Raw genomic sequence first — 17,332 nt, 5'->3', positions numbered from 1 at the left:
CACTGTTTAAACTTCCAAAACTAGGTTCCTTCTTCCAGTTCAACTCTGATTCATCCGGAAACTGAATCAACCATGCACACAAGTTGATATACATAATGTGAAACTGATCGAGATATCAAACTAGCGAATCATGCGAAATTGCTCAAAACGACCAATCGGATCGTTCCAAAGATACACAAAGTACTTAATTGTAAGGATAAAATTCTATAGACCCATCAGGAAATTATTAATAAGAAAAATAATCTAGCTAATCCCTTATGAATTATGTAATCTTTGTTTATTTAATGTGCCTCTCTATTGTAAAACAATTCAGGTAAAATTTAAAAAAATATTAATTCTCTCTTAATTTAAGATGACAAATATCTAGGAATACTAATTCACGAACAAAAGGATGGTTTGGTTTTCGGGTCTTTCGATAAGTATATTAAAAGGGTAAACCACGTAAAGTAGTCAATTATGTCACGCTCCACCTTCGGCCTTCTCGGTGACACAAAAAAGAATCAAATATGGTTTTAACCTTTTATGGAAGTACACACACGAAAGAAATCGGGGAGAAGGAAGCTTTCATTGGGCCCAGTGACTGATGACTTTAGATTACTACTCAAACTTTTTGGGCTTCACGTGACCAGTCAAATCTTCTGAAAGCGTTACGAATGGCACAGAAATTTCGGTTGGCGCAAAAACCACTGGTCCTCCTTTCTCGTCTCCATTGTTAAGCTACTAGGGTTTTGATCTTCTGCAGTGAAGTTCTTGGGCCGCCATGGAAGAAGTTAGGTCCAGCACCGCTTGGGTTTCTACTCACTCCTCTCATGTTACCGTTGATTTCTCAGGTTCCTCTTTATGTTGTTATTCATTACATCCAATGCATTCTCTTTCTGCATTGAATTAATTAACCTTCAGTCTCAAATTAGTTGGAGTCCGTTATAAGAATCCTCCGTGTTCATTATGCTTTGTCCAGGAGCGAGGGCCTAGAAATAACTGCAATGCTCTATTTTCTCTTTATTTTAGAGTCACGTTTAATGGTAGTTTAAAGTGGCCTGTATTTGATATATAAAATTACATTTTGCATGTGTTATGCGCAGGCATTGAGAAGGTTGCTGAAACTATGAAGAATACATTGCCGAAAGTGGAGTGGGATTTTGAAGGGATACACTATTTTGATAACGGCCCACTCACTGTTCAATACTTGTTGGTCTTGGATACATTGAATTTTTGTTTCTGGCCAGGTACTTTAACAAGTTTGCAACTACGATAGCTCCGTAATTGTGAATAAAGTTGTAATTTGACAAAGGTTTAATCTGTTATAGTTGTCTGCAAATTAGTTTCTTTAACTGTAGTTAGGGTTGTACAAAGAAAATTGATAAACTGCACCAAATCGATAGTCCGAGTCAAACCGAATAAAAAAACCCGATTGTGGTTTGGTTTGATATTGGAAAACAAAATCCGACCATAATTGGTTTGGGTTAGATTTTAACTAACTGAAACCAAACCAACCCGACATTACATTAACATAACTTTTAAAAATATTTTATACATAAAAATATTTATTGTAATATAATTTATAAATATTTCTTAAACTTTTTCATGGTTTTATTTTTAACGTATTATTTTAAGGTTGTACTTAATGTAGTAACTAAAATAAAGTTCAAATCAATACTAATTCTAACAAAAGAAATTCAATTCAACACTAAGATGACAGTGTGTTGGATATCTATTTTTTAGTTTTCCATTGGTTTGTAATAAAAATGCATAACTTAGACTCTCCTATTGAGCCGAGAGTCTCCCGGAAATAGCCTCTTTACCCTTTTCGGGGTAGGGTAAGGTCTGCGTACACTCCACTCTCCCCAGACTCCACTAGTGGAATTTTACTGGGTATGTTGTTGTTGTAGTTTATTTTTTTCTTTAGTGTTTAGTCATGTAATTTAACCGTACTTATTTTAGCATGACTTAGTATACTTGTAGATTATGTTCATTTTATTATGGCTTATTAATGAGCAATATTTATTTTATGTGATTTCATTGCCTTTATTATTGAATATTTTAGTATAATGCTATGTTTTTTTTCTTGGAAAATACATTATATAGTTGTATCCTACTAGGACTAAAGAAATATTTGGAGTACAAGTTATAAATTTTGTGCTATGAATACTTTACGCGAGGAAAAAACCCCGAAAAACCCAAAAAATCAGAGAAAAATCGAAATTGAAAACCCCGACTTTGTTGGTTTGATTTGATTTATAGATTTAAAAACCCGACACTATTGGTTTGGTTTGGCAATTGAAAAACCCAAACCAATTCGACCTATGTACACCCCTAACTGTAATAATACAACTTAATTTGCTTTTATTTCATTCTCTGTCTGTGTATGAGTACATGCCAGTATTTGGAACTGCGTTGGTTTTTCCAAAGCATATAACTTGCACATTTATGTCAATCAAGAAAGTTTTTAGTACAGAACCCTATTCATGATGCTTGATGCTGGGGCTTCACTAAAAAGTCGTATGGCTGTTTTTCATGTCAGTTGTTTGATAGTATACTCTGGCCTAGTGACTTTTTGCTTACTTCTAACTGCAGATGAGGACCTGAGTTATGATCATCTGGCATCTGGATTGAAGGCTACTCTTGAGAGTGACAAAACTGCATTTGATGCTGATCGTCTACAGAAATATACAGGTAAGCAGGTTTCTTTGGATTCTGTTCTGCTATGCCTCTGTTCCCTACCCCTCCCGTGGTTTTCCAGAAATTATATGGTGCATGGGTTCTGTATAAGAATGTCCAGTGAACAGTTTCTTGCTTCGTATACACGCGTGGTCTCTTAAGAATGCCGATGACTTTCACTCTTGCTTTTGAATACCTAACTGACGATCCAATCAATTTCAACCCAAATAAACTACCCTCTGCGGAGAATGCCTTTGCGATCTTTAAATTTGAGGTCCTTACACAACTATTAGAAGTGAGGTAATCCAAGATTCAAAAGAGAAGAATCGATTTTGATTCTTCAGTTTGAATCTTCTTTTCTTGTTGAAGTAGCTCATTATATGCCTATATGGACAAAAAAATTGTGAGAAATCGTAGTCTTTCTCTGAAATGATACTCACTCTCTTAAATGTCACGACCCGGACTTCCCACCCTCGGGAGTCGTGATGGCGCCTACTAGTAAAAGCTAGGCAAGCCAACCAATTGAATTATTTGCCTTGTTTCCATTTTAAATCCATTAACAATTAAGAACCAACAATTATCAATCAACAAAATTTACTGGGCGGAAGATTAAATTTCAAGTTTAATAATACTGCAAATACCATTCCATAACAAATCTACCTAAGACTGGTGTCACAACTTCACAGACTGTCTAGGAGTATTACAAATAAAGGTCTGAAAGAAATAAATACAATACTGTCTCTGGAAATACATGAAAGAAAAAGGAATAGTAGATAGAAGGAGACGCCAAGGCCTGCGGACGCCTGCAGGACTACCCGGGTCGCCTGATGAACAAGAAACAACAATCTCATTGCGGTCCGAAATCTACAGCACTGGGATCTGCACAAAAGAGTGCAGGGTGTAGTATCAGCACAACCGACCCCATGTGCTGGTAAGTGCCTAGCCTAACCTCGGCGAATTAGTGAATAGGCTAAGACCAGACTACCAAATAAACCTGTGCAGTTAAATCATATACAGCGGAAATAGAAACAGATAATTACAACTAAAGTTGGACGGGGGAAACATGCTGCGGGGAGTAGCAGGTAACAACAGAATAATAGTATAGAAATGTAAGGAACGCCATAAATCAAATACCAACAAAAGATATGGACATAAGAAACAAGTACACATGTAATCCCAAATCACATAGTACTGTTGCAGGCGTGCAGCCCGATCCCATTTCATATGATACCGTTGCAGGCGTGCAACCCGCTCCCATTTCATATATTACCGTTGCAGGCGTGCAACCCGCTCCCATTTCATATGTTACCGTTGCAGGCGTGCAACCCGCTCCCATTTCATATATTACCGTTGCAGGCGTGCAACCCGCTCCCATTTCATATGTTACCGTTGCAGGCGTGCAACCCGCTCCCATTTCATATGTTACCGTTGCAGGTGTGCAACCCACTCCCTTTTTAATATAGTATCGTTGCAGGCGTGCAACCCGCTCCCTTTTCATTTATCAATACCAACCATAAAAGAATCCCGACAAGGAATAATATTTTAACAATAACATCCCAGCAAAGGAACAATACCATAACAACAACATCCTGACAAGGGAACAATAATATGACAACAACATCCCGGCAAGGGAACAGTAATGATAATCCTCATATGAAGTGCAATAAACCACAACGGAGTCACAACAATTACAATACAAGAATCACGGGCATGCTTGACACCAACGTATAGATACTCGTCACCATGCCTATACGCCGTACTCAACAATTAGCACACAAGCAAATAAGACTCAACTCCTAATCCCTCAAGCTAAGGTTAGACCAAACACTTACCTCGATGCCACGAACACAATTCAAGCCTCAACTATCGCTTTACCTCTTGAGTCCACCACCAACTCGCTCGTATCTAGCCACAAGTTACTTAATAATATTAATAAGTGCTAAATGAATCAATTTTAATGCATGGAAATAAGTTTTCTAAATTTTTTCCCAAAAAGTCAAAAATCGACCCCGGGCCTGCTTGGTCCAAAATCGAAATTCAGACCAAAACCCGATTACCGATTCACCCCCGAGCCCAGATATATAATTGGTTTTGGAATCCGACCTCAATTTGAGGTCTAAATCTCCAAATTTTAATATTCTTAGGTTTTACCCAAAATTCCCCAATTCCACCATGAAAACTCTAGATTCTAGGATGAAATCTTGTAAAAAGAAGTTAAGGAGTAAAGAAAATGAGTTAGAAATCACTTACTAATGTTTTGGAGAAGAAAGGTCGATTGAAAAATCGCCTCTTATGTTTTTTGGGGTTTTGAAAAGTGAAAAATAACTGAAAATCCCATTTAAATATACCCCTCTCAGACCCCCTGCGCGGACCGCACAAAAAGGAGTGCGGTCGCAGAGCTCACAGTGTTGACTGCAGTGATATACGTTAGTATTTTGGCCATAACTTTCTCTACAGATGTCCAAATTGTGATTTCTTTAGCTTTTTAAAAACTAGACACGAAGGGCTACAACTTTGGTTTTTGAATCATCTCAAAATACCTTGTAGATCAAAAGATATAGGCTTCCGAAGTCGGACCGGTGAAATTCTTCCTCACCGTGGACCGCACAAAAAGGAGTACGGCCACAAAGGCCCCTCCGCGGTCAGCATAAAATCAATGCGGTCAGCGCTAACGGGTTCAACCGGAAATCCAACTCACGTCAAATAGACTCCATTTTTCACCAAATTTCATAGTTATCATTCAAATACTATAACAAGTTTGTACCGGGCTCCGGAACCAAAATACGGGCCCGATACCAATGGTTTCAAACATTAATTCTGTACTTCATTTCTTAGATAATTCAGCAAAACAATTTCTTTCAAAAATTGATTTCTAAGGCTTGAGACCTCGGAATTCATTTCCGGGCATACATCCAAGTCCCATATTTTACTGCGGACCTCCCGGGATCGTCGGAACACGGATCCGGGTCCATTTGCTCAAAATGTTGACCAAAGTCAACTAAATATCAAATTTTTAACTCTAGAAATTTCTATTTCTCATCTTTTCACATAGAAGACTTTCCGGATATAGGTCCGGACCACGTACGCAAATCAAGGTGAGGTAAAAGGGAGGTTTTTAGGCCTCGGAACACTGAATTTGTTTCTAAAACAAGTGATGACCTTTTGGGTCATCACATCAAATCTTTAGTACCAACCTCCAATTATAAATTTGTTCATCATTCTCAAGGTTAAATCGGGAAATGGAAAAGGATTTAGTTGATGCAGCAGTAGAGACACATAAGATTAATAAAGTATTAGATGGATCATAACTGATGCTACAATAGAGACGCCTAAGATCAACAAATATTAGAGCTCAGCACTAAAGTAAATTCTAGAAAGCATCTTCATCAGTTCTGCTTGTGTTTGGAAAGTCATGTGAAGCAACTCACATTTGCATATATATATATTTGCAAATGCCTTGAGTTGTTTTCAAGTTCTGAAATCTTGTAGCCTTTCCCTGCTAAATTTCAAACACCTATTTTTAGGTCCTCAGTTAAGGAAAATGTTGAACTGGCCGAGACCACTGCCTTTGGAGGATGAACGGGTGCGCTTATTGCATGAGGTACACTTCTAATTTTTTTCATTTGGTGTTACATGCATTCTCTTAACGTTCCAGTAGCTTGCAGTGTGAATCAATTTTGTGTTCTTCGAAGCTTGTTAACTAAGCTAATAGCTCTCATGGCTAAGGTTGGGCTTGAGCTTGAGAGGAGCTTTGGGGGAAAGGCATCTAAGCTTGTGGAGTCCTGCGACAAATCTGCTGCAAAGCTTGTCACTCTCATCGCTAGCCACTTTCCTGGTATCTTTGTTTTCTATAGTTTTCCTTTTACATGATACGTTTAATCATTATTTCCAATGATAATATATTTATCTTTGCTTATTTTACTGTTGCAGGCTTCCGTGATCACACGGTGTACAAAGGCCACCAGATTTTCTTGTATAAAAGAGCTCAAATTTTTGCTGCTGATTTATGGGGTGCATTTAAGGGTCAAGGATATGGTGATTTTGAAGACATAAGCTCAATAACCATATTTGCTGATTATATTGTTCCAGCTGTCCTTCAGCAGCTTGGAGTGCTGAGATATAGTTCATCCGTGGCCAGTATTATCAAGAAAAATACTGAAATTACCTCAGGCAGTGACGAGGAGGTAGAACTCCGAGCCTGCTCTGTCTATGCTGTGGAGCAAATGAAGGACTTGATCAGTAAAAAGACTGGGAAGCAGGTTGGTCTAGCTCATTGCTATTATATTGCTCTTCGTATCTTCAGTGATCAGATTTGGTGCTTCATAACTTATACTCGGCTGAAAGTCAAATTTTATAAAATGAGTATGTATTTATTGCATGTGTAAAGCTTTGGTGTCTCTTATTGGAAGGGGTGAGTGGAAAAATGGATACTTCTTGTTTAAGTATATTCCATTTACTTCACGTAGAAGACCATTAGACCAATAATTTCCAGAATTCACAGATAGATGACTTCATGAAATAGACTAATCTACAGACAAAATCATTCTTTCAGCTTTGATGCAGCTAAGCAGCTGATGTTAATAGAAATCCTGCCATCTAAATTGTTCTGTCGGATCATTAATGTATTATCTTTGATTTAAAATTTTACAAAATGGAGTAAAATACTTTCTACTTTATATGGGTCTTTTGACTCTCTAATATATAACTATTGCCTATTGGAACAAGAAACCATAAATATGAGATGGCATCTTTTGTGCTCCTCCAAAATTTTGTCTTGTTCATATCTGTCTCCTAGAGTCTTAATAAAATAAAGAAAGAGAGGAGAAAATAAAAAAAGTGGCTGTCATCCTTTGGCAATGCCTTTGTCTGCGCTGCTTGATACTTCTGAATCTGAAACTGTTTATAGTCCAGTCAATAGTAGAGTACAGCTTAGGTGCATGTTGCTGAATCATGTTGCAAGTAGTGCACTTGATTTTCTCATTGTTCAAGACTATTTAACTTTTAGCTTGGCAAGTTCCAGTTAAGTTACAATCCTTATGTCATGTTGACCTCTTAAGTGTATATCTATATCTCCCATTTAAATACAAGAAAAGATAAAAGGGTGAGTTACATGTCCAATGGCCAATGTAAGTTGTACATGGGCTGTGGCTCTATGCTTGATTTCATTGTACAAGCAATATATAAATAAGGCTGCTAGTGGTGTAACAGTTAGTCTGACATGTCAGCTGTGTTCTTTACTTGTTATTCCTGTTTTGTGTGTATTCGAAACTGAGTTCCCAGCTTTCCAATTTTCATTGATTGAATTTCATTTTCACTAAATGTGACATCTCGTTTTCCTTTCCAGGTGTTGAGCGTGGAGCTGGATCTTTGGTTATGGGCTTTTGGCATAAAATGCCCATCTCTTCAACACCACAGGACACTCTCTATCTATTATTGACTACAGAAATTAAGCTGGGTCCATTGCGGTCTTGCATTCAAATGATTTTTTTGGTGTTCAAGGAATTTTGACATTTATGCATCTAGGTGTAAGAGTGCAGGAATTATACAGGATTCTTTTCCCTCCTAGTGGTGAATTCACTTTCTTTAAAGAGCATGGAGGTTGAATATCAGTTATTTAACCTCTTTCAATCTCGTTAAATTTCTGTAAATTGACCTACATACAGATTTTATTTGCTTTAATGGTAAATGTTGGCTGGAATACATGACTTTTTGTTTAATTGGTCCTCTTTGTCCTGGAATTTTTATTGACTTTGACTGTTTCCATGATTCTTTATGGTGGAGACATTTCAAAGAGGATATCTTCTTCAGACCTCATTATAATGATTAGTCCCACTATGAAGTTTTCCATGATATGATCCACAAACTACTTATGACTAATACTGTGCGTGCTATTACATTTAAGATGATCATGTCTACTTCTTTAAATGTTTAGAAGGTCTAGTAGGGCACTATTCATCTCAGTTTTGCTTCTTGCTTCAACTTGGTCATATCTTCCTGCAGTAGATTTACATGCACATCCCCTGCTCAAGAAACAGCATCTATGTTGCAGCTGCTCCTTGTAGTTAATGGAGCAAGGGATTTTTGGTGATTGGCAGGCTGCCATCATAAGTACATTGTGGAATTCCTGGATTCCTCACAAGTCTTGGCCCAAGAGGCACTTTGTTGACCTTTGGGCGAATATCCTGCATCAAACAACCGGTTCTGTTGTAACAAACCAGAACTTCCGGCTCATGAATACCGACAATAAAGGAACTGATTTCTTAGAATCAGGTTCTAGATGGATTTTGGATCAAGACCAAAATTGCTGCTTTACAGTTTTACACGTCCATGCCTAGCAGCGCGGAAGATTTAGCAATATCAAGGTTTGGAGTAACTAGATGATGGTAACCTTTATTGGACTTGTAGGTTGCAACTTTTATAATTTATCATGATTGACCTCTGAGAACTTTCAGTACCTGGTCAAATATCGCAGTTGGAATGGCAAGTGTGGCTACAGCATTGGGGGCATCAACAATTCCTGAAATCCTTCCTTCACAGGGACAGCACGAAAGTAGAAGATACACCTGATAGCCACCAACATCATTGTGGGCACAGCAATAATCAGTATTCATATTTACTCAAATTGCTTTCTTCTTCTGGATGTTTATGTTATGTGGTCCCAAAAATCTTCTATTACAAGAGTAATTTTCAGTAAGATTCTTAATACCTGTTCCTTTGTGTAGCCAAACTTTGACAGGTAATCAATTGCACTTAGCACTGCACGCTTGTATGCAACACTTGCATCAAGATAGTGCTGTTGTCCACTTTCATCTACGCTGATGCCCTCAAACACCAACCACTCCGAGAATCTTGGTTCCATAGGCCCTATCTCAAATATTGGGTTCACGTGTAGCAGTGTGGGTCCCATTGGAGTAAGATATTCTTTCATTCCATTTCTTATGATTTCACACCTGATCCAAGCAAAAATAAATAGGTAAATCTAACATCTGCCACATCTGTACTGTTAGCTTATAAAGGCAGGGGTGTAGCGCATAAGTTAGAAGAGCTCTTGATGCTATATGTGGGTACCTTAAGATGACTAACATTGATGTAGCATCAGCAGCAATGTGGGGTGGCAGAGTAAAATAAGCACAGAGTTATAAATAAAGCCTAGTTCCAAGTTACTTTATATTGCTTGTAATAAAATGGTGCATGATTTTATTTCCTGAGTTTGCTGGTTGATGTAAAGGATCGACTCTGGTGGCAGTCAACCCCAAGGCAGAAAAAGATTATTTATTCATAGCCATTTGTTGTAAATGAGATGTGGAACATACTTGAGCTCTAGGAAGCCACTCATCTCTATTGCCCCACAAAATGCTACTTCACCATCGCCTTGAGAAAAATGCATATCACCAGTACTGAGGTTTGCTCCTTCTACAAATACTGGAAGGTATATTTTTGAACCTCTGCTGAGATTTTTGATGTCACAATTTCCTCCATTTTCGCGTCCAGGTATTGTTCTTGCAGCCTCATTGGCAATCCTATTCCACTCAGGAGTTCCATCTTGAATCTGCATATAATTATGACTTGTCAGAAAAACTTGATGTGCTTAGTTTGTTCATTCTTCTCTCTTTTTTCATTTTTTTGCATTCTTTTATCAGTTTTCATATTGTTATGACTGGATTATATTCTGTTTCCTGAATGCACTAACTTCAAATGCATTGATGCATAATTTGTTGTCTCTTTCTTTTATAGATTAGGTTTAGTTTAACAGGTAAATTACTGTTATGGAGTGAATGAGCCAATGAGGCCTCTCTTCGGTTTCTGAAACAATTGCAAGTGATCATACCTTGCCAAGAATGCACCCCTTTGTTGAAGGTAGGTTAGCCAATGGTCTTGAATGCAAGACCTCACATAATTTGAGAGACTGGGGACCAGTTTCTTCAAGCTTCCTTTCTCTCTCATTCCAGATATTGAGTAGTTCTTTTGAAGGCGCTGTTCCAATTATTCCAGGATGAACTAAACCAGGAAATCTTACACCTGTCCATGAGATGTCCAGTAAATCTAATTAGGATTTGATATGTATATTTGTCCAGGGTATATTAGGATAAGGTTTGCAGCTTTACCTGGAATATGAGGTGAGTAGGCATATATTCCTTCGAAATACCAAATGGCTTTAGTTGCACAGGGGAAATGGTCTGTTAGAAATCCGCCACCGTTATCTCTGTCGAATATGGCAGTAAAACCCCATTCATCTCCAGGGAGAGGCCCCAAGTTGCATATTTCAACAGTAAGAAGGTCACCTGGTTCAGCTGGCTTTCCATCCGTGTCTACAACTTTTATTGGTCCACTAAGATAATGGACCTGCATGAGAGAGTTATGTGATTTAGCCTGAACTTATTCCAATTTTCAACTTTCTATTTCGACAATGGAGGTCCATTACGTGACTTAGGACTTTTTTTGTTGGTTAGATTCACCGGATGTTGGGTGATAAGTTTATGCATACTTACAGTGGATAGATCAATGGTTTTTACATCAATTGCAGAGTTATTATCTTGAATAGCGCCTGCTGTCCAATCAACCATCTCAATTCGGAACATCTCCCCGGTTTTAATCTCTGTTACAGGAGGTATCTCTGGGTGCCAACGATTGTGGAGAGGTAGCTTTTGATCCCATGGCTTCTTCTTTAGGTCTATGGGGATTATTAGTCTTGGAGTTGGAGGAGCCATGGCAACTTAGTGTTTTGTGAAACTTTGAGCATGTTTACTTTCATTACATGGCACTCAAAGGAAAGCAAGTGACTAGATTGCTAGCTGACAAATGGGAGTCACGTCTCTGTAATGGTCACCGTCTACTTCTTGAAAATGACAAAGATATTGGACAGACTTCACAATTGTATTCATCGTTAAGGGACGTATATTCAACTTGGGAAACTCCGTAACCAAAGGATGATTTAGTATTTTCACCTGAGGCAAGAGATTTAGGATATATTTTTTATGATGAAAGATATGATTCTTCCTACTAAACCAACTAGTTTAATCCAACCCAATGAACTTAGAACATGATATAGCTCTTTCTAGCTTCAATAGCAACTAGGATTTTGAACTTTTAGAGCAAAAAAGAGAATTTTCAAGACAAAAACACTCTCAAAAGGAATTGCTCAGTTGATATTGATTCTCCAGTTGGGTGTTTCCCTGTTTCTTCACTCTGGTTCTTGAATTTAAGTGAAATATGGAAATCGTATCATGGAAATTCCCTAGTTTAGATGCTACGCCTTATCTATTGAATTGTGTGCTACTGCTGGAGTCCTAGACTAAGCTTCATCCTTGCCAATTTGTTGCTCATTCTTGTTTCTGATGGGCAGGATGATCACTTTTCATCACCTAATAATCCTTCTACTTATTAGGGGTTGAACTATCACTGTTAATTTCGTGTCAAACCTTTTTCTTTCATGAAAGTACTAGTTCTAAAGGGGTTCAATTTAATAAAAGTAATAAATGTGTGAAACAGTGAAATAATTGAGTGCTTGCAGAAACTCACAACAGACTGATCAGCATGCTTGATGTCCTCGGCAGTGTATTCTTGTGTAATGCCACCTCCACGAAAATCCACCATCTCAATCCTGAACACCTCTCCAACTCGTACCTCTGCTACCGGAGGTATCTCCGGGTGCCACCGGTTGTGAAGAGGTGGATTTTGTTCCCATGGCTTCTTCTTTAAATCTACCTCTACTACCAACCTTGGACCTATTGAATTCATAGCTTCTTTTAGAGGGATTGGAGAAAGATCAAGTTAACTCTTTTCGAGCAGCTTATTTGAAAACAGTAAACTTTTTAATGGACAACTTTCACTCTTGTTCTGCCATTAACTCAATTAGCTGCATGACATTTCTTCAAAGTCCATGATAGGTTAGCTTAAGGACAGGATTTTTCCTCCAATTGGACTATCTGCCTTTATTGTCCTCCCAACACAGTTTCTCTCAAAGATGCAAAATCTGTACAAATCATGTCTTATTATTAGCCTTTATTTTCCAAGAATATGATTGACACCCAGATAAAGGTTACCTCAATCCGTCTGCAAGCAACATTAGCCACTCATCAGGGAATAATGCAAAATGTTTTATCTAGATTGAATTCTAGTTTAATGGCTTGATTTAACCTACTAGTATTAGTCTTTACTCTTTAGTGCTTTAAGACTTTACATATTTTCTTTTTTCTTGAAGTGTCTAGATAAAGAGTACATGTTTAGGATGAACAGAGGTACGGTACTTGTATTCTCCATGAAATAAAGAGGGTTCATTTCTATCATCATTTTGAGGGTAGAATTAGTGGCACAAAAGCTAATTCTAGTCCCAATTGCCTTTTGTAGAGGACCCCACAAATCAAAATCTTTAGGATTTGCCAATATCTTTTGATGGCTTCAATTCACTGCAAATGCTTGGTTTTTGTCTGCCTACAAGAATGGTCCCTCTACGGCTTAACGTAGTCGTCTAGTACTTATCTGAGATAGGACTTTTCTTTTTTCAGGTTTACATATCTGATATGCAGTTGCTATGTCTTCAATCAAGAAGGAAATGACCTCACCATGTTCCTTAGTTTGGCTATATACTGCATTTTGATTGGCACACCTTCATTTGAACAATGTTAGTAGATATTTTCTACCTTGGTAGCCGGCCCTAAAAACCATATGTAGCTAGGGATTCCCTAGAGTCCGGAACCCAATTGTTGTTTTTTTGGACTCAAAGTACATTAATAAGTATATATAAAAAAGTTACCTTTCTATATGTAACGTCCAAATACAAAACGTTATACCTTAATGGTAACTTTTATCGTTAAGGTATAGCGTCTTGTATTTGGACGCTATACATATAGCGTACAAAAAAAACACGCTATGGCAGAGGGGTGCCTGATCCGCTTCTCCCGTTACCTGCTTTCTTTATTTACTCCCATCACGACAAACTCACAGATTTACAAAACTCATCATTTCTCTCACCCAAATAAACCTACTATCAATATTAGATTCACAAAATTTTGTAAAATTTTTAATATATATACAAGAAAATGAACTAAAATTGCTGGTTCAAATGAACCTGTAACTTAAGTGCTAGATTCGTCCATGCTTAAGAAAATTAGATTAGGTCATTAGATTTGTAATATCGGTTCAGATTTTCACATTTTAAACGTTGAGTTGTCTCTAGAATAAGTGCAGATAATACGAAGAGATGAATAAATAAGCAGTTTACTTCTGAATATTGACCGTGTAAAATTTTCTTACACTTCAAGTTAAAAGTTACTCCCTTCGGTTCACAATAAGTGAACAATTTGTTTTTTTTTATTTTGATCCAAAATAAGTGTCCATTTATATAATCAAGAAAAAATTCAATTTGTTTTTTCAAAATTACCTTTATGTACGTATCCATAAAAAGTCTTTCTCCTCACATTAAATTATACTGCAACATTTAATTAAGGTAGTTTAGTCACACTAGTTATTCTTGTCTAAAATTTAGTATTTCCTTAATGGGTGTGCTCAAGGCAAATTGATCACTTAATGTGGACGGGAGAGAGTACCACAAGACGGTGCAAGTAAAAAGTTACACTTCTGAATATTGGCAGTGAAAGTTTGCTTATCATGAATAAATAAGCAGTTACATTGGTTCTTAACGTTCTTTGTTTATAGTAAGTCTAATTTAGCAACCTAAAAAATAAAATAAGTACCTTATTATAATAGGTAAAGTACATTAAAAATGTAAATAAGTCTGTACTACCACCTGCATAAGTTAAATCCTTAAAAAGAAATAAAATTCCTATATTCTTCTCTTTTCTAGGTAGTGGGTATTTTGGAATTAGGGTGCACGAGTCTCAACTAATTTATCGGCAGCCTGCTACACGTTACAAGATCATATTGACCGTAGTTATAGATTTGGAACCTTTTCTTTTCTCTTACCAGTACCTTAGTTGGAGAAGCGGATCAGGCACCCCTCTGCCATAGCGTGTTTTTTTGTACGCTATATATATAGCGTAAAAATTCAAAACGTTATATATGTCAGTCAAATACGTTATATATGTCAGTCAAATCGTCAGGCTATATAACGTTCAAATACAAGACGCTATACCTTAACAACAAAAGTTACCGTTAAGGTATAATATCTTGTATTTGAACATTATATATAGAAAAATAACTTTTTTTTTTGCACTTTATACTTTGAGTCCAAAAAAAATAATTGGGTTCCGGGCTCATCTCCCCTCCTCTTAATGACAAGATAAATACATACGAAAAACTATATCCTTACTTCATTTACACCATCTACCGACAAATACACGAATTGCCCACTAGTCACCGTGCGGAATGCCTCTAAGTTAGTCAAAGGAGGGACCAGAGTGCTAGCTAGCTAATCAATACACCAAAAATAGTAAGGGCACTCTACTCCAACAGTATAGGGCAACCAAAGCTCGGCTTCTGGAATTTATATAGTAATTTGTTTTTGTGCAGATTAAGGGCAAATAAAAGTGCAATTCGGTGCACAAAGTATCCTGCATTCATGCCGGGTTCGAGTTAGGGCCGTACCTTAAGAGGTGTGATGTAGACAACCGACCCCAATACTCCCTCTGTTCCAATTTATGTGAACATATTTCTTTTTTGGTCCATTCCAAAAAGATTGACCCCTTTCTAAATTTGGTAACAATTTAGCTTAAACTTACAATTCTACCCTTAATGAGAAGTTTTTATAACCACACAAATATTCTGGGCCCCTTTTTGATTTGTTTAGGACCACAAATTCCAAAAGTCTTCATTTTTTTTAACTCCATGTCCAGTCAAACAGGTTTACATAAATTTGAAATGGAGGGAGTACAAACATTAATGATTGTTTCCACGGCTCGAACTCGTGACCTAGAGGATCACATGGAAACAACTTTACCGTTGTTCCAAGGCTCCCCTTCATCCAAGGCTCCCCTTCATTAAGGCCAAATCTACTTGAAACTTTCTTTACTATCAGCTATGCATGTTAAGCAGTTGGGAATCGCTCCAAAATAAGTGCTTCCTTACTCTCTAATCAGCAGGGAAATTTGCTACTTGCAAGAATTGACAATTCGATAGTCGAATATGCTTGATGTCAATTGGCAACTTTCCGTTGCACTATGATTTACACAGTTTCCTTAGTTACCAACATCAATAACAGCTAGACTGATAAATCATGTATTTATCAGATTGTTGGGACCCTTGCACCTTTGAGAAAGTGCCCCTTTCCTACATCTTCATAAAATAATCTCTCCTTGAATACGTTACATACTTCCTTCATCTCTACAACCTTGTCATAAAATTGTGTTAATTATAAGTGACTTCATTAATGGAAAAGTAAACTAAGAATGAAACTGTTATTACCTTTCTCTAAGCTATAGATCTTTTTTTTCTTCTGCTCGAGTGGTCAAGAGCATTGGGCCAGCTTGAAATTAAAACAACTCCCTCCCACCCAGTTCGGGCGAAATTGCAAGTCATCAACTGTGTAATCATGTGATCCATGAGAAAAAATCTCATGTTCTCGACTCCAAACGTATTTGAATACTGGATTGTGACATATATATATATATATAACCCAACTCTTACTAGATGGCGTTCCCTTCAATACCAACAAGCTAAGGGAATAAGAAAGACTCACCTGGACGTGGCCAAATTCACTACAAGATATCACCTTTATTGTGGCGACAAATACCTAGGAGTCGCTGCTAAAGGGTATTAACGGCGACTATTGTATTGTCACAAGAAAAACTGTAACTGAAGGTTATTTGTGGCGACATTTATAGTCCAACTCTTACTAGATGGCCTTCCCTTCAATACCAACAAGCTAAGGGAATAAGAAAAGACTCACCTGGACGTGGCCAAATTCGAACCCATGACACTAGACGAATTCGAATTATTCTCTTTTGACACAAAATTATGATGTGCCGGCTGAAGGGCCAAGTAACTAAAGCAATAAAGGCTATAGGCTCAAAAGTTTTAAGGCCTCACTATCTATTAATATATAGTAGATTCTTTAGTTAATTTTCTGCAAAAATTGTTTAAGATAAAAAGCACAAAATCTTCATAAAAATGAAAGAAAACTATTTATAGCCCGTTTGACCAAGTTTTTTTTTTTTTTTGACAAAAGTGCTTTTTTTTTTTTTGTTGTCAAAAGCACTTTTGGCCAAAAATTGAGGTGTTTGGCCAAGCTTTTGGAAGTAAAAAAAGTGCTTTTGAGGAGAAGCAGAAGCAGTTTTGGAGAAGCAGAAAAAAATAGCTTCTCTCCAAAAACACTTTTTTGATAAGCACTTTTGAGAAAAATACACTTAAAAGCAATTTTTTAAAGCTTGGCCAAACAGTAATTGCTGATCAGAAGTGCTTTTCAAACTAATTAGCCAAACACAAACTACTTCTCACAAAAAGTACTTTTGAGAAAAATACTTTTGAAAAAAAGCACTTATCAAAATAAGCTGATTTTCGCAAGCCAAACGGGTTATTAGTCATGTGATTGATTGGCTATATTAATAATAAAATTTAACTTTAGGTCCCCAATTTACTGAGCCTCCCAAGATTACGATGCCAAAATGGCTTCATTGTAGCTCCGAGGATAAGAACGAAACGTCGCCGAGGCAGGACGCTGACAATGACCTTTTAGTCTATTTTCTCCTTCTTCCACATTAACTGCACTTCCCAGTCGACT

The 17,332-nt window shown here is 37.2% G+C and overlaps 2 protein-coding genes and 1 long non-coding RNA gene across 6 annotated transcripts; 1 reads left to right on the top strand and 2 right to left on the bottom strand.

Annotated features, from left to right (window-relative positions):
- Positions 1–522: 522 nt before the first annotated feature.
- Positions 523–8,360, top strand: LOC107781571 (uncharacterized). Its single transcript, XM_016602298.2, has 7 exons — positions 523–830; positions 1,083–1,226; positions 2,575–2,673; positions 6,183–6,259; positions 6,385–6,493; positions 6,589–6,917; positions 8,003–8,360. The coding sequence occupies exons 1-7, from the start codon at positions 761–763 to the stop codon at positions 8,093–8,095; spliced, it is 921 nt and encodes a 306-aa protein (XP_016457784.1). The 5' UTR covers positions 523–760; the 3' UTR covers positions 8,096–8,360.
- On the bottom strand, positions 3,258–12,900 carry LOC107781569 (uncharacterized). Of its 4 annotated transcripts, none has more exons than XM_075249787.1 (8): positions 12,702–12,892; positions 12,178–12,631; positions 10,764–11,001; positions 10,487–10,677; positions 9,972–10,207; positions 9,365–9,608; positions 9,114–9,221; positions 3,258–3,537 (listed from the first exon to the last, which is right to left on the bottom strand). In XM_075249787.1, the coding sequence occupies exons 2-8, from the start codon at positions 12,394–12,396 to the stop codon at positions 3,523–3,525; spliced, it is 1,251 nt and encodes a 416-aa protein (XP_075105888.1). In that variant the 5' UTR covers positions 12,397–12,631; positions 12,702–12,892; the 3' UTR covers positions 3,258–3,522. The 4 variants fall into 4 exon arrangements, with proteins under 4 accessions (XP_075105888.1, XP_016457782.1, XP_016457781.1 ...); XM_016602296.2 differs by lacking the exon at positions 3,258–3,537 and adding an exon at positions 8,443–8,840 and having other exon boundaries at positions 12,702–12,893; XM_016602295.2 differs by lacking the exon at positions 3,258–3,537 and adding an exon at positions 8,443–8,840 and having other exon boundaries at positions 12,178–12,900.
- Positions 12,901–14,431: 1,531 nt separating this feature from the next.
- On the bottom strand, positions 14,432–16,585 carry LOC107781572 (uncharacterized). The gene is made up of 3 exons (XR_001647036.2): positions 16,292–16,585; positions 16,018–16,134; positions 14,432–15,943 (listed from the first exon to the last, which is right to left on the bottom strand). It is a non-coding gene; the product is annotated as an uncharacterized LOC107781572 (long non-coding RNA).
- Positions 16,586–17,332: the final 747 nt, after the last annotated feature.

Source organism: Nicotiana tabacum, chromosome 3 (assembly GCF_000715075.1).
Source record: "Nicotiana tabacum cultivar K326 chromosome 3, ASM71507v2, whole genome shotgun sequence".
NCBI classification, from domain to species: Eukaryota; Viridiplantae; Streptophyta; class Magnoliopsida; order Solanales; family Solanaceae; genus Nicotiana; species Nicotiana tabacum.
This window is presented reverse-complemented; position numbering and strand designations above follow the sequence as displayed.

What these genes read in the sequence shown, in the direction of transcription:
- LOC107781569 (XM_016602295.2), bottom strand. Translation starts at nt 12,396, where the DNA reads ATGAATTCAATAGGTCCAAGGTTGGTAGTAGAGGTAGATTTAAAGAAG. An exon ending in AGGGGTGCATTCTTGGCAAG is followed by an intron (nt 10,208 to 10,486) that starts GTATGATCACTT and finishes AATTATATGCAG; the next exon opens with ATTCAAGATGGAACTCCTGA. An exon ending in AGTGGCTTCCTAGAGCTCAA is followed by an intron (nt 9,609 to 9,971) that starts GTATGTTCCACA and finishes TGCTTGGATCAG; the next exon opens with GTGTGAAATCATAAGAAATG.
- LOC107781571 (XM_016602298.2), top strand. Translation starts at nt 761, where the DNA reads ATGGAAGAAGTTAGGTCCAGCACCGCTTGGGTTTCTACTCACTCCTCT. An exon ending in TGTTACCGTTGATTTCTCAG is followed by an intron (nt 831 to 1,082) that starts GTTCCTCTTTAT and finishes TGTTATGCGCAG; the next exon opens with GCATTGAGAAGGTTGCTGAA. An exon ending in GTAAAAAGACTGGGAAGCAG is followed by an intron (nt 6,918 to 8,002) that starts GTTGGTCTAGCT and finishes TTTCCTTTCCAG; the next exon opens with GTGTTGAGCGTGGAGCTGGA.